Genomic DNA, 15,595 nt, shown 5'->3' with positions numbered 1-15,595 from the left:
AAAAGAATTGTGAAGGTATTATTATGAAAGATAAAACTAAAGATATAAAAACTAGAAGAGAAGATTCCGATTTTCTTAATGACCAGAAAGGAGCGCGTGTTAAAAAAATGTTTGGTAAAGATAAAATTTCACAAAAGTTTGTAAAAAACAAAGCAAAAAGACAAATGAAAATAAAAAATCAAAGAACAAAAGAGTCTGTAAGAAAACATAAAGAGTTGGTTACTGAGAAATATGAAAACACAGCAAAAATTTTAAGTGCTTTAGATGATAATCAGGATGAAGAGTATCTACAGCCTTCTAGAAAAATTAGAAAATCATAGTTGTTCCTCTTATTGTTCCAAAAAATATAGGAAAAGACTTAGCTCCAACAGCATCACAATATGGAATAAGTTCGACTGCACTGAGTGCAACTCTTGCTTCTCTTATAAATAATAGTTCTGGAACGACAGATAATTTTTCTATTTCTAAACAAAGTATTTTGAGGCAGAAAAAATTAAGTATAAGAAAAACTGCCTGTAATATTAAAGACAACTTTATTGCATTAGCTTAGGGTAAAAGTCTTACTGTGCATTTTGACTCAAAAATTATGTTAGAAATGAAAGAACTTGGTAAAGAAAAAGTTGAAAGAGTAGCTGTACTAATCAGTTCACCAGATCTCTCAGAATCCCAACTCTTGGGTATTTTAATTGTGAAGATGGCACTGCTGAGTCTCTTGGGAAAGCAATCAAAAAAAACTTTAAAAGACTGGGAGCTATTTGACAATGTTGATTGTCTGTCCTTTGACACCACAGTTACAAATACTTGTTGGCTAAAAGGAGTCTGTACTCTAATTGAGCAGTGGAGAGGAAAAGCTTTAATTTGGATGGCTTGTCATCATCATGCTTATGAATTACGTATTAAGGTAAATTTTGAAAAAATCTATATTTTTATATTTATTTATATATTTAATTATGAATATTTCTTGATGAATTAAATGCTTTATTAATGAAATTTATTTTATGATTTGAAATAAATATATTTTAGCACTTTTCAAATGTTCTTACTGGTGGTAAAACAAGTGGACCAAATGCTGAGTTATTTGATAGGCTGAATGGTAATTGGAAATCGATTCTTGAAAAGAAGATAAATAATGATAACCTAAAGAGATTTGACTCAGAAAAAAAATTGTATCTTATTTTAAAAGCAGGTTGGTTTTATTGTCCTATTTAGATTAATGTGTTTAATTTTAAGTTTTAATAATAAAGTTTTTTGAAATTTAGGCTTCTGAATCATTAACATTCCTTCAAAATTGCCTAGATAATGATATATTTCCAAGAAATGACTACCAGTATTTTGTACAATTAGCAGTTCTTTGGTTAGGTGGCAAAGTAACAAAATTTCAATTTAGATTTCCAATGGCTTCGCATCATGCCAGGTTTATCGCACAGGGAGTTTATTATTTAACATATGATCTTCTTCAGCCACAATTCAGTAACTTATGCCCTAACATAATATCATTGCAAGAGGGAAAGCTGATTTATAAATTGCTTCATTTACAGCACTATTTTATGTTCCATGGTTTATTAAAGCTCCTATCCCTGCCATAGCACCTTCTTTAGATTTTAAAGCTATTAATGAAATGATACAGTATTCTGAATTCAGTTTTAAACCAGCAGAAGCCATACTGAAATCATTTTAAAAGCACAATTGCTATTTAAATGAAAGGTTTGTGGTTATGTGTCTTGCTGATAAATGTTTACCTGTAAATCAGCTACAAAAATTATCTCTTAAATTAGCTCAAACAGCGAAGCCCACCAGTTATAAGATGGGGAAACTGAACTCCGAAATTTTTACTGACAATGAAAAAAAAATAACAAAAATTATTGAAGATTTTATTGGTCCTGAAAGCTGGTTTTTATTTGGTTTATTAAAAATGACATTACATGAGACAGAATGGCTTAAAATCAGTTCATCAAACTGGGAAAAATTTTTGGGTTATATTAGATTTAAAAATTATGTCACTGGTCTTCTTGTTGTAAATGATAGTGCAGAACGTGCTATTAAACTTGGTCAAGACTTCATTGAAACTTTTCATCAGAAACGAAGAAGATAGCCAAGCTAATTTAATAATCTTTCTTTAAAAAATAAATGCAAATATAAAAATATTTTTTATTTAAAATATGTAGGAAAAAAAATATATACGCCCCCTCTACCTCCCAAATATAAACATCATGTATTTAAATGGGTAGGGCTGACCATTTCCATCATCTTTTGCAATAAAACGAAACATAATCTAAAAATAGATATATCAGGCTACAAAAATAACCCTTAAGATATCTTTAAAATATTTGTAAGTGACTCTGCCCCCCCTTATTATTTACAAAAATAATAAATTTATTAAAAGCCATAAAAAAAATTACAATATTTTAATACACATATCAAAAGGGACCAGAAAAATTATTATGGTATTTTATTGACTTTGGTGTTTTATGCCCCACCCTAATATATATATATATATATATATATATATATATATATATATATATATATATATATATATATATATATATATATATATATATATATATATATATATATATATACATATTATAGCACATTTATACATTTTATTAGCACTTATATTTAATTATTTTATTATATTGTTTTTGATTGTTTAGTCGGCATACCTTCAATCAAATGGTGTGGAACTGAAGGTGATTATAATGTCCTTGTAATGGAACTTCTTGGACCTAGTTTAGAGGATTTATTCAACTTTTGTAACCGCAAGTTTAGTATAAAAACTGTTCTACTACTTGCTGATCAACTGGTAAATAATAAAGAAACATATTTTCAATATTTTTTATTTTTTCTGTTTAAATCATACAAAAAGATAACACTTTTTAAATGGTTAGTGTGACAATATTAAAACAAAATTTTCTATTATGTTAAAATTTAAAAATTATTTTAAAGTCCAAATATAAAGTTTTTCATATTTGTTTGTTTTAATTCCAAAATTTAAATCGTTTTGAAACATTAAACTTTTTAGAACTGTATCCTTTACTTAGTATCCTTTTACTATATTAGTAACTCTTAAATGGTGGGTGCCTGCATCCTTTTTAAATGGTGGGTGCCTGCATCCTTTTTGGGAGGGATTTTGTATATATGTAAAAAAAAGAATTAAGCTTGATAAAGAAACACAAAACAGCCATATAAAGTATATAGCTTACAAAATTATACAACATAAAGCCTCATAAAGTATACAACCTAGAAAAATAAGCAACACAAAGCCACATTAAGTTATATAATATATAAAATTTTTCAGTTATATAATATAGAAAAAATTAAAATGTGTTAAACTCAAATAAAATTTGAAAATTCTTAAATGCATAAAACATTAAAAAACAACAAGCTTTGCTTTAATATATTTTCTTCTTTTTTCTTGTGATTTTTTTATAAATTTTAGTAAAGTATATTTATAAAAATAAAAGAATTACACATTTGATTGGATAAAAAAAGATGACTTTGATATGGAATTTTGATACAGCTACTTTATTTAAAACTATACTTCAAAAATTAACTTTTTTTAATTGTATTTGAAAGTTTATGTAGTTTTTATCGACCATCACAGACTGATATAATTGTATAGAGCATTTGGTTTATGTATTTTCAGTAGACCGTAGAAAAGCAGTGTGTGGCATGGTAAATTAGGTTGTATGTATGAGGCTGCTTCTTTGTCAATGATGTTTTTATTCAGCATGAAGTTGATAAGTGAGATAATGTTATTTGTTGAGTACATAGTTGACTGTATGGTATTGGATGGTAAGTTTTGTTATCAAGCAGCATATCTTTAACTTTGTTCTCATACTCATTCATTCATACACATGTTCTCATACTCATTCAAGTTTAAAATCACTATACACATAACATACAGCCTCCTTTGTCTGCTTTTTATATTTTAAATTCATTTCTAAGTTTTTCAATACATCTTTTTGCATCTTGGTTAAATTATAAGCTTTTGTAATTTCTACTTCCTGGTATTGTTGATGTCTTTATATATATATATATATATATATGTATATATATATATATATATATATATATATTATATATATATATATATATATATATATTATCTGTAATTTGCATTTTTTACTATGTTTGCATTGCATATTGCTATATATATACTTTTTTGTTTGTGTGTATGTACATTATCCTACTTACACATGTGCCATTTGTCTTGATTTCGTGTGTCTTTTATTTTCAATTTGTATAATAAAAGCTAATTTTGATATTTACTACATAGTAAGTTTACCATGGTATGGTAAGACATTGAGCTGGTATATTGTTTGCGTGAGGTTCAATCCATTCAAGTATCATTTTTACTATATATATATATATATATATATAAGTCCAAGTACATAATTAATGCATTACTTGTGCTCTGTTTTGAAATACTCAAATGCATACTAATAAATGTATATATACAATAAATACACACTGATAAATGTAAAATTCTAAACGTGATAAAACTTTTTATTGAAAATAGACTTAAGTTTAACTCATGTAATTTATTCATTTTTCAATGGAAGTTTTATGTTTATACAAAAGAGTTGTAAAATTTATAGCTGACACAGATTTTTTTAATTTATAAAAAAAACATACCCCTATTTCATAATGGTATCATAAAATATGAAATATAATTGTTCATATGATTATACTGCTACAAAATAACAATGTTGTATTTTAGTGTATTATGTTGCAACAATGTTGCATGTTAGTTGTAATATGTTACAAATAATTTACATACAGAAATACGTGCATGTTTAGATAATGAGCTGACAGGCTTGTCCAAATGTTTTTATAATTAGGCGGATTGAAAATAGTTCAAACTTAAGATAATCTTTTATAATCTTTTTCTTGTTTTTTAGTTATCAAATTGAATCTTGTTTGTTTCTTCTGAATTTTCTTTCACACCTCTAGATTAGTCGCTTAGAGTATGTACATTCAAAAAACTTTATACACAGAGATGTTAAGCCAGACAACTTCCTAATGGGATTAGCAAAGAAAGGCAATCTTGTTTATATTATTGATTTTGGTCTTGCAAAGAAATATCGTGACCAAAAAACACATCAACATATTCCTTATAGAGAAAACAAAAATTTAACAGGAACAGCACGTTATGCAAGCGTCAACACACATCTTGGAATAGGTAATTACTTTAAATACTTTACTAAATTTTTTACTTATGATAATATCATGTATATTATCATGTATATATATATATATATATATATATATATATATATATATATATATATATATATATATATATATATATATATATATATATATTATCATATATATACAATATATCTATTAGAACATACTTCTTAAATACATTGTATCATTGTAGTGTAAATAATTGGGTTAATTAAACTTTTTTTGAATGTTTTTGCAGTATCAGGATTTTTACAAAAAAAATTTACTTTTAAGAGTAGCTATTGGTACACTATACTGCCCTACTATACCAAAAAGTTGTACCTCCACATTTCATAATTGTTGTATATTAAGTGTTTTTATTAAGTTTTATAGCTTGTATTTGACATGCTTCTTTTTTTTCTTAAAAGTTTTCATGATGTGCAATACCCTTCATGCTTTATAATGATACCAATAATTCATTTTTGAGAAAAAGTGGAGATGCGTCTTTTTGGCTTAATAAGGCAGTATATAATTCGACAGCTTTCTTACATTTTTTATAACTATATTCATGAAGAAATTTGCATGGCATTTTCACTTTATGTTTGTTAATTTGATGTTTGACAATTTCTCATTTTAAAAATTATATACTTTAAAAACAATTAATGTTTGTAAAAATATTATTTTTAAAAAGTGATTTTATGCTAACTATTAAAGAAACTACAAAGTTTTCTAATAGTTCTCCTTATTATCCTATTAACTCTCTTGCTCCCTAAATTTAATATTTATAAACTACAAAAATCGACTTACTATTCTGAAAATGATAGTATAGTGGTAGAAGGGATCATAATTAGGCCACAAAACTATACATTTTATGAAAGATAAATAAATATGCATAATAAATAATTCAAATAACAATGATGATGGATACATATATCACATGACTTTCAAGAAAATATTCTTTTTTTAAAGATAAATCTGGAAAACTTTAAAGTTTTGAAGTTCTAAACATGTAAACCTGTGTTACATTGTTTCCTAGGATGATGAATGCTAGATCTTCTTGACTCATAGATATTTGCTTGTGCCTCGTTGATAGTGGCTATGCAACTCCTCCTGTTATCTCTCAATGATGGTGGTACAGCTCTAAAAATCAGTTTAATGGTTCTAAGGCTGGCTGGTAGTAGGGTTTCCCAAACTCTGTGGTAGCTTTCAGAGAGGCTGTTACCATCAACAGCTTTAAAATATCAGAGTATTAACAATGTCATGTTGCACTTGGATGCAACATGACACTGTTAATACTCTGATATTTTAAAGATACTGTTAATACTCTGATATTTGTCCCTGTTATTGTTTTTGGTGTGCATTGCTGATGTCACATAAGTAGCCCTAAGTTACAACTTTGGGATGATTAGTAGGACTGAGTAACTGCATAACTCATTGCTTGAGATACCATACTTTATCTATGAATGAGTCAAGTTCTCTTTAACTCAAACCATTCCAAAAAGGAACTTTCGGGTTAGGGGTTGATAAAACACCTTTGGTTATTAAAACTTCTTTTGCTTGAGATATGAGTCGATGCGAACAATTAAATTCTCTCATCACTTTTCGATTACTCCATTGAGCAGCAAATATTGTCAAAATCATGATCTTTTCACTCTTACTTAGACTACTTTATCTGTAAAGCTTGAGCCTCTCTCTCCCATCGTAATAAGATTACATCTCTTTCTCTTTTCTACAAGTTCTTTTCTAATGATTGTTGCTCAAGAGTCAACCAATACTTATTTCTCACTTGACTAGTTGTTCAGCAAAGTTGCATCCTTTTACTGTATATTTGTTCCTGCATGCTCTAACAACTTTTATTTGTGTAGTTTTTTTCCTTGAACTTCAATCCTTTAAATGCGGTAGTGGTGTAGTGGTAAAGCGCTCGCTTCATAGGCGAGAGGTTCCGAGTTCGATCCCCACCACGTCCCTGGTAGTACCGCGCTCAACTTGTTTCTCCGCGCAGCGGCCTTGTTCCCTAAGGTTCATGTTTCGGAGTTTTAGAGTTGAGAGAGGGTTAAAACCACTATTAAGTAGCCTCCTCATCTGTAGTGGCCCTTCTTTTTTTTTTTGTTATTCACTTCCTCAAGGAAGTGAATAACAAAAAAAAAAAAAAAAAAAAAAAAAAAAAAAAAAAATGTTAGAGACTTTTTCTTTCAAAATACATAAATGGGAAAATAAGCTTTAAGTATGCAGAAAAAGAGCACACAGTAGTATTTAATTTTGCTTTAAGTGCAATTTTAAATGAATTATTTTTCTACCGTTTACTAAAAAATATTGAAGTAAATAAGTATCAAAATGGTTGGTGTTAAACTTACTTAATAGACTTACCTAGACTCATATTTATTATTTATTACAGCTAGTATTGAATAATAACCTTTTTTTTTTTTACAAAATAATTAAGAGTTTTAATCATAAAATATAAAAATATCCCGCAATCTCATCACAATTTACATGAATTTTATTTCTAAAACACCTTCAGCAAAACAATGTTTTTAGCCTTAAACTTTAATCTTTTTTTATTTTTTATCAAATTTTTTAAGAGCAAAGCAGAAGAGATGATATGGAGTCATTGGCTTATGTTTTAATGTATTTTAATCTTGGTACCTTGCCTTGGCAAGGGTTGCGAGCTGGAACAAAGCGGCAAAAGTATGAAAAAATAAGTGAAAAAAAGATGTCAACTTCGATTGAACAGCTTTGTCGTGGTTATCCATGTAATTTTTGTTGATTAATATTTAAATTTTTTGCAACTTTTCAAAAAAAGCTATAAAATAACAAAATTTTAAAATGAAAAAATTAAATTTTTTTTAAATTTGATTTGAACTTATTTTATTTAGCTGAGTTTGCAACATACCTGAACTACTGTAGAGCACTTCGTTTTGACGATAAACCTGATTACAGCTTTTTAAGGCAGATATACAGAAGTTTGTTTCATCGCCAGGGGTTCACTTATGACTATATATTTGATTGGAACTTACTTAGAGTGGTATGTTCTCATTGTGTAATTTCATGATTTATCACATAATGTAACAATTTTTTTAACCTTTTATTGTGTTAAGGGCGGTTCATCTGGACGAAGTGGAGAAGAAGAGCGCAAGCAAGATATTCAGAATTATGGAGTAAGTGGTGGGCAGCAGTTACAAATGCGTCCAACTGTTAACCGTGGTCTAAGCTCTGGAGTTAGACCCAAATTTCCAACGTGTAAGTATATATAAGTATATGTAAATATCCATATATATATATATATATATATATATATATATATATATATATATATATATATATATATATATATATATATATATATATATATATATATATATATATATATATATATATATATATATATATATATATATATATATATATATATATGGACATTTCCGCGAGAAAGAGGAAAAAGAAGAAACAGCAAAAAAGTTATGAAAACACATTCTAAACTCCATAACTTTTTTTTATAACTATTTAAAAATACTTTAAAGCAAAAAAGTTATTAAAAAAAATCATTTTATCATGCCATACCTTAGTTTTAAAGTTGTAAGGGTTGCATAAACGTGTTTTGACGCTTATTTACAGTCCTGTTGTGTAGCGTTAAAAATCGTATCGTATATCCATAATTAAGATCTTTGATAATGTTATAGTGCATTTTTTTAACATAATATACATGGTTTTTGATAATCATTTATACTTTTTTTCTTACATCATTAATTGTGTCGTTTTATTTGTTGTTTTTAAACGTTATGGTTTTTCGTTACAACTGTCACGACAAAAAAAACATAAAAATGCTAATAAAGCTTCAAGTAAAAACTACGAAACTCAGCATATAATAACATCAATATGTGCTAAATACATACACCAAATGATTTTTTTTACCATGGTGTTTGCTGCATTAAGTCTGACAAAGTTGTTTTGTTCAGAATTGGTAAAAAGTAAGCATATTGACCGTCACGCTACGTAGAGTTAATTTTTGATAAAAAGTTTAGAACTTTAATCCTGTAACTTTTAAATACTAAATTATTTAAAAGTATATAAAAGTTACAGGAATAAAGTTCAAGTATTTCACATTTCTGGAAAGTTTCAAGTTATTTCCATTTCCGGTTCGTGTTTAATAGCTTAAAGAGTATCAAATGTTACGACCGCCACCCTCGCGGAATCGTCTATATATATATATATATATATATATATATATATATATATATATATATATATATATATATATATATATATATATATATATATATATATATATATATATATATATATATATATATATATATATATATATAAACACACACACACACAATTGTTTCGCTTAACTTATATGATTATTTAGTGGAAAAGCAAAATCAACTTGGCGAAGAAGAAGATGTTTCTGAATCTCAAATTCAAGGCGCAACATTACCAACAGTCACTGGAAGGCGGACTAGTAGAGATGTTGGAGAAACTTCACATAACCCAACACGCTATCATAGAATATCCTCTAGTAAACACTGAATATTAGACATTTAGTTTCACCGACGCATACATGTTGCGATAGTTTGCTTCGAAAATTTTTTTTCCTCGCTTTTAAAATGATAGGATCGTTTTTGAACATTTTAGCACATTTATGCTGAAGTGATATTTCAAATTAATTTATCGTTAGCGTTGCTGTTGCATAAAGTCGAAGCTTGTAACAATTGCTAATGTGTTTCATAACTGGTTCATCAAGTAGAAGCCTAAATACATTCTCGGAATGTAATTTAAAAATAAGGCCATTAATAATACTGCTTGATTTTATCTTTGCTTAGTTGTGAAGTTTTGTGTTTTACAATTTTTGATTTTACGGTTTGAAACCAAATGCTTTAAATTTTAAGATTTTATTAACGTGACATTGTAAATGTTTTACAGAAACGCAAATATTTTATAATTCTGTTACATTTTTTTTTCTTTTTTTACTTTAGTAATCTGCGTCTTTTATTGTTATTTTAATTTGATATTGATAATTATGATACTTTAACACGATAATATCAAAATTTCGATATAACTCTATTGTTTTTGGCACAGTTCTGAAAAACACGATACATTTTGAGTAATACCAGAATTAATCTTTTTAATAAAAACAATAACGATAAAATTGGAGTAATCAATTATTGGCTTGTTATTAATTTTTGAAAATTTCACCTTGCCAAGTTATCAGTTTTATAACGTACTCGTGTCTTTTAATCCTTTTATGAACAGTACTTATTCGTTGTTGCTCGATCAACAGTAACGTTCGTTTGATTTTTCCCTTAAAGTCGCGGTAGTGAATTATGATTGGTTGATTTTTTTGATGTTTGCGGCTTAATGAACTTAATCTGTTTTATACTTTCATGGTATAACTAAAACTTTCAAATCAACCAATCATGCCGTGAACAAACCAATCAGACTTTACTACTGTGAACAAACCAATCAGACTTTACTACTGTGAACAAACCAATCAGACTTTACTACTGTGAACAAACCAATCAGACTTTACTACTGTGACTTTAAGAGGAAAAATTAAAGCAATAGTTGCGCGAGCCACAACGTTACTGTTTTTATTAACTATAATAATTTCTGCTTTAAAACTTGATTTTGCTTTGGATGACAAATAGGTCACTGACACAGTTTTGTTTTTGATATTACGTAAAAGAATTTAAATTTATCAAAAGAAAAATTAAATTAAAGTACATTTAAATTTAAAAAAATTTAAATTAAATTAATAAATAACCCTTAATGACCCCAGGTATAAGGGGTCAAAAAAATATTACTCGGTAAACACCACGTAATCCAAAAATGGTTTACGTGCTGTTTAACATAAATGGTACATTCTTGCTGGATTTTGTGTAGACCCTGCAACACTGTCTCCGAACATTTGAAAGCAGTCGTCCCTTGTCAACTATGAAATACTCTTGCCATAGTATTCACCTTAGTTCTTTCAAAATCTGCTTAAAGATGCCAAAACAGCTGGAAGCTTTAAGTATGTAGGGTGTACAATTATTTTTCCCACAGCGCTAACAGGAGGGCTAAATTCAAGGGTTTCTAAGAATATAAAAAATATTCACATCATTTCATTTTAATTTTCTCCGAAAGGTAAATAATGCCACGTTTTTTCAACCCTCTGTGAAGTATATATGTTAGTAAATTGGTTTTCCTATTTTATTCTGTCTGATTTTTTTTTTACATTTGAGACGAAAACTGAAATGTCATTTAATTTATATTAATGATGCTTAAAGATACTGACAACAAGATAAGATTTTTTTCAAAATATTTTTTGTTTGTTTAAGTAAGTAACTTGCTACGACAACAAATGTGAACTTAAAAAAAAAAAACTGGTTGTGGTGAAAAGCTTAAGAAAATGTTGCTAAATTTTTTTTTGCCTAATTCAAAATCTCTGTAGATCTAATGTTGCACCACAAGTATTTCATAAGGTTAGATTATGCACTTTAAAAGCAGATAGCTAAGATGAATTTAAAAACAAAAAGAACCTAAGCTAAAACCTCTTTTAAAAGTATTACATTGATGAGTGAACCTATTGAAATACTAAACTTCCTAGTTTCATACTATAAAAGCATTTACACCAAAACTAGTTTATGCAAAGACAGCCAAAATTAAGTCTTATCACACATCACTAAACGTTTAAGTGATGATGAAAATCAATTTTTAAATACCCGCCTATCCGGCGCGGAACTAAAAGTAGCCCATTTTAAATTTGAAAACGGAAAATCTCCGGGCTATGACGGACTTTCAGCTGAATTTCATAAAACCTTTTGGCACACTTTAGAAAAAGATTTTGAAGAACTTGCCTACGAAATCCTTTTTGTAAAAAAAAAAACCAGTCACTCTATGAAAAAATCAATTATTTCACTGATTCCCAAACAAGGAGATCTTACCGAATGCAAAAACTGGAGGCCCATATCCTTAATCGGCGCTGATTACAAAATAATCACAAAAGCGCTGGCCCAAAGACTTGCAAAAGTAATGGGGAAAATTGTAGAACCAAATCAAACTTGCGGAATCCCAGGTAGAACAATATTCTCAAATTTACATTTAGTCCGTGATCTTATAGATTACGCGGAATTTCAGAAGTTTCGGCATCTGTTCTGAAATGCGGTTTCCCGTCAGCCTCCTTTCCTACGAAAAGAAGAGTTAGACAGGGCGACCCTCTCTCTCTCTCTCTTGCTGTATGTTTTTGTCGCCGAAGCTCTCGCCTTGGTGGTCAGAGCAGACAGGAGAATAGAGGATTTCCCGTTACCAGGTACACCTAAACCCCTCAAAATACAGCAGTATGCAGACGATTCGAAATTTTTTGCCAGGGTCGTAAATACAGTTCGCTTTTTTTCGAAAAAATAAAACTGTTTAAAAAAGCAAGTGGTTCAGTGATCAATGCCTCAAAAACCAAGGGTCTCACCCTTGGGGGTTTTGATCCTAAAATGTACCCGGAATCGGACGACATAGAGTGGAACAACAACACCGGTTTCAAAATATTAGGTGTTACTTTTTACACCAGACTGAGCGATACTACCAATTTCAACTGGTTAGTAACTCTAAACAAAATAGAGAAAAAACTCAAGTTTCTGGGACTATGTACTTTATCACTTAAAGGAAAGAATATGTTGATAAATACGTTAGCAATGTCAAAAGTGTGGTTTCTGGCAAACGTGCTGCCCGTTCCTGAATGGGCAATAGAACGTCTGCACAGAGCCATTTTCGAAAATCTGTGGCAAAAGACCAATTTCAATCCGGTCAAGAGAGAGACACTTTTCATACCCGTCAAAAGCGGGGGTCTCGGAATTTTATCACCGAAGGAGACAAAACTCCGAGAATTTTATCACGAACCAAAACCAAAGCTGGAACATTTTAAGGCAGAACAATTTTCCAAAACACTGGAACAACAAAGCGTCTCAGTACTACAAAACAACAGTCGAAATACTAGGCAAAAACGGGTCCCTGTTTAACATCCCCCAAGAAACAACAAAAAAATTTTACTTAGAAGTGGCAAAAAACAAAAAGACAGTCGTGCCAGCAGAACTTTTCTGGAACGATTCAACAAAAACAACAATGCCGTGGACCCAAATTTGGAAAAAAAACTTCAGCTCCCACGAATGTGGACCGACTCAAAACATCCTCTTTCGTTTTTTACACTACAGTTTACCTTCTGCGGCCTTGCTAGCCAAAAGCACAAGGCAACAGATCGTCAAAAATAACAAATGCAGAACTTGTGGTAAAATCGAGGACAACATGCATATCTTTGCTTACTGTCCTTCTTCTGTTAAAATTTGGGAGTATTTTAAACATGTATATAACTCCTTGACATCCCGAAATAATTTTTCTCCGATAAATTCAATTTTCTTGATTGAAACAGTGACTTTATCGGAGAAAAACCCCACTTCGCAGCTGCTGTTGACATTCACTCAAACCATCATGAGTGCAATATGGAACAGTAGATGCCACCATATGTTTAGTAACATAAAAATTGACTCCAATGGCAGTGATCAGAGTAATAATCAGGAACATCAGGAATATTATTACCTTAAAATATAATTATTATGCCCGTAGAAACACCGCGGATATTTTCTGTGAGTATTTTTGTATTAAAAATGTTTTCTGTCAAGTAGAGAATGGAAATCTGAAACTAAACATATAGGGGAGACCGGGGCTAGTTGGCTCGGTTTTTACTCTATGAGCTCTGTTGCCCCAACAGTACATTTTTTTGAAAATATTAAAGTGTTGTCTTAAAGAGTATGGATTAGGGTAACTTAAAAAATTTGTATTCATTTACAAAAAAAAATTCTTTGGGCCTTTCCGGGCCCTTAAAAAAAAAAAAATTTGCGCCAATTTACCCCACCACGGGGTAAGTTGGCGCAAACTATAAAAATGATTATTAATGCACCATTAAGTGCAAAATTGATAGAAATTTTTTTACTATTAATTTTTGCAACAATTTTATCCCAAAATTTAATATTACTTTTAGTTGGTACCAAATATTTGTCCGTATAAAAGCTAAACGGTAGCCCACTTTTTATCGGTGAAAAAAAAAAAAATTTTTTTTTAGTTTTTTTGTAAGCATAAATTTTTCCAATATTGTTAAAAATTAAAAAAATAATAATAATATTCTTATAAAAATATTTATTTTTTTCCATAGTAAATGCAATGAGTCAACTTACCCCGTGAAAAATTTGCCAACTTACCCCGAAAGCTTTTTTTTTAATAAACAGTCTATAGATCCTGAAAAACGGCAGTTTTGAAAAAAAAGTCTGACTGGATATAGTAAACTAATTGTGACTGGAGCTTTTAAAATAATTTTTTTTTTCATACGACTAACTATTTTTGTCATTTTCTGATGAAAGGCTCTAAAGATAAACGCAGTTCGTCAACTTACCCCTGCGGCCAACTAGCCCCGGTCTTCCCTAAGCTAAAAAAAAAAAAAAAAAGCTTGTCGTAATGTTAAGTAAAGATTTCCTTCCCTCTGCAATTTTTTCTATGTTATACAACAAAATTATTATTATATATGATTAGAAAATCACTGCCAGCCCTTATTTTATGAAATATTATTTTAACACATAAGTTTTTATCTATAGTGTTCGTAACGTAATGTTTATGTAAAAGTCCTGTAAATCTTTTTGATTTGTTTTGATATAAATCTTTTTTTCTTATGAATCTTTCTTTAACCTATTTTAGAATTTCTCCTTTTTTTAACCGAATCTAAAATCTCGATTTCTTTCCGCACAACGGCAAAAAAATAAAAAACAAAAAAATATAAAACCAAAAAATATAAAAATATATGAAATCAAAAAACACAAAGAAATCAAAAATACAAAAAATATATAATAAATAAAATATAGAAAATATATTTACGAAATTTGTAAAAACTATATATTGCAAACTATATTGACTCCGAAATGGATCTTAATTGCTATCTAATATTATATGCGGACGATATCAAGCAATATAGTTCATTTAGGGATTGCGATTACAGTCACGATCTTGCTGTTGCCATTTATAAAGTTTATCTCTGGTCAAAAAAATATCAATTAAAAATAGCCAGTAAGAAGTGTTTTACTCATAGAATAGCGCCTACTTCGTTTTGTAAAGATATAAATTACAATTATCAATGAGGATATCATAATTTAACATATTCGAAATATTGTCATATTCCAAATATTGTTTTGCTCATCAAACATTCGAGGATATTTAATCCTTGAGTGTTTTAAAAGTAGCGATCCACGTGTTATCGTTATAGCCTTCACTACCTAAATTACCGATCCGACCGATCTTAGAATATTGCTCTCCGGTTTGGTCGCAAAACCGCATTGAAATGAAAGTAGAAAGAGTGCAAAGACGTTTTACCAAGAGAGTTACTAACCTAAATAACTTTTCATAT

At 29.1% G+C, this 15,595-nt stretch overlaps 2 protein-coding genes across 2 annotated transcripts in view; both read left to right on the top strand.

Annotated features, from left to right (window-relative positions):
* Window positions 1–10,128, top strand: part of LOC100212829 (casein kinase I) — a 38,075-nt gene extending 27,947 nt beyond the window's left edge. The window contains exons 3-8 of the mRNA XM_065803638.1: window positions 2,658–2,806; window positions 4,960–5,188; window positions 7,758–7,928; window positions 8,052–8,200; window positions 8,274–8,415; window positions 9,548–10,128. Of these exons, the coding sequence (XP_065659710.1) occupies window positions 2,658–2,806; window positions 4,960–5,188; window positions 7,758–7,928; window positions 8,052–8,200; window positions 8,274–8,415; window positions 9,548–9,708 (1,001 nt within the window). The 3' untranslated portion in view covers window positions 9,709–10,128. The remainder of the gene's footprint in view (window positions 1–2,657; window positions 2,807–4,959; window positions 5,189–7,757; window positions 7,929–8,051; window positions 8,201–8,273; window positions 8,416–9,547) is intronic.
* Window positions 455–1,316, top strand: LOC136083811 (uncharacterized). Its single transcript, XM_065803639.1, has 2 exons — window positions 455–901; window positions 1,024–1,316. Exons 1-2 carry the CDS (start codon window positions 587–589, stop codon window positions 1,207–1,209), a joined length of 501 nt encoding a protein of 166 aa, XP_065659711.1. The 5' UTR covers window positions 455–586; the 3' UTR covers window positions 1,210–1,316.
* Window positions 10,129–15,595: the final 5,467 nt, after the last annotated feature.

Source organism: Hydra vulgaris, chromosome 08 (assembly GCF_038396675.1).
Source record: "Hydra vulgaris chromosome 08, alternate assembly HydraT2T_AEP".
Classification (NCBI taxonomy): Eukaryota; Metazoa; Cnidaria; class Hydrozoa; order Anthoathecata; family Hydridae; genus Hydra; species Hydra vulgaris.
This window is presented reverse-complemented; position numbering and strand designations above follow the sequence as displayed.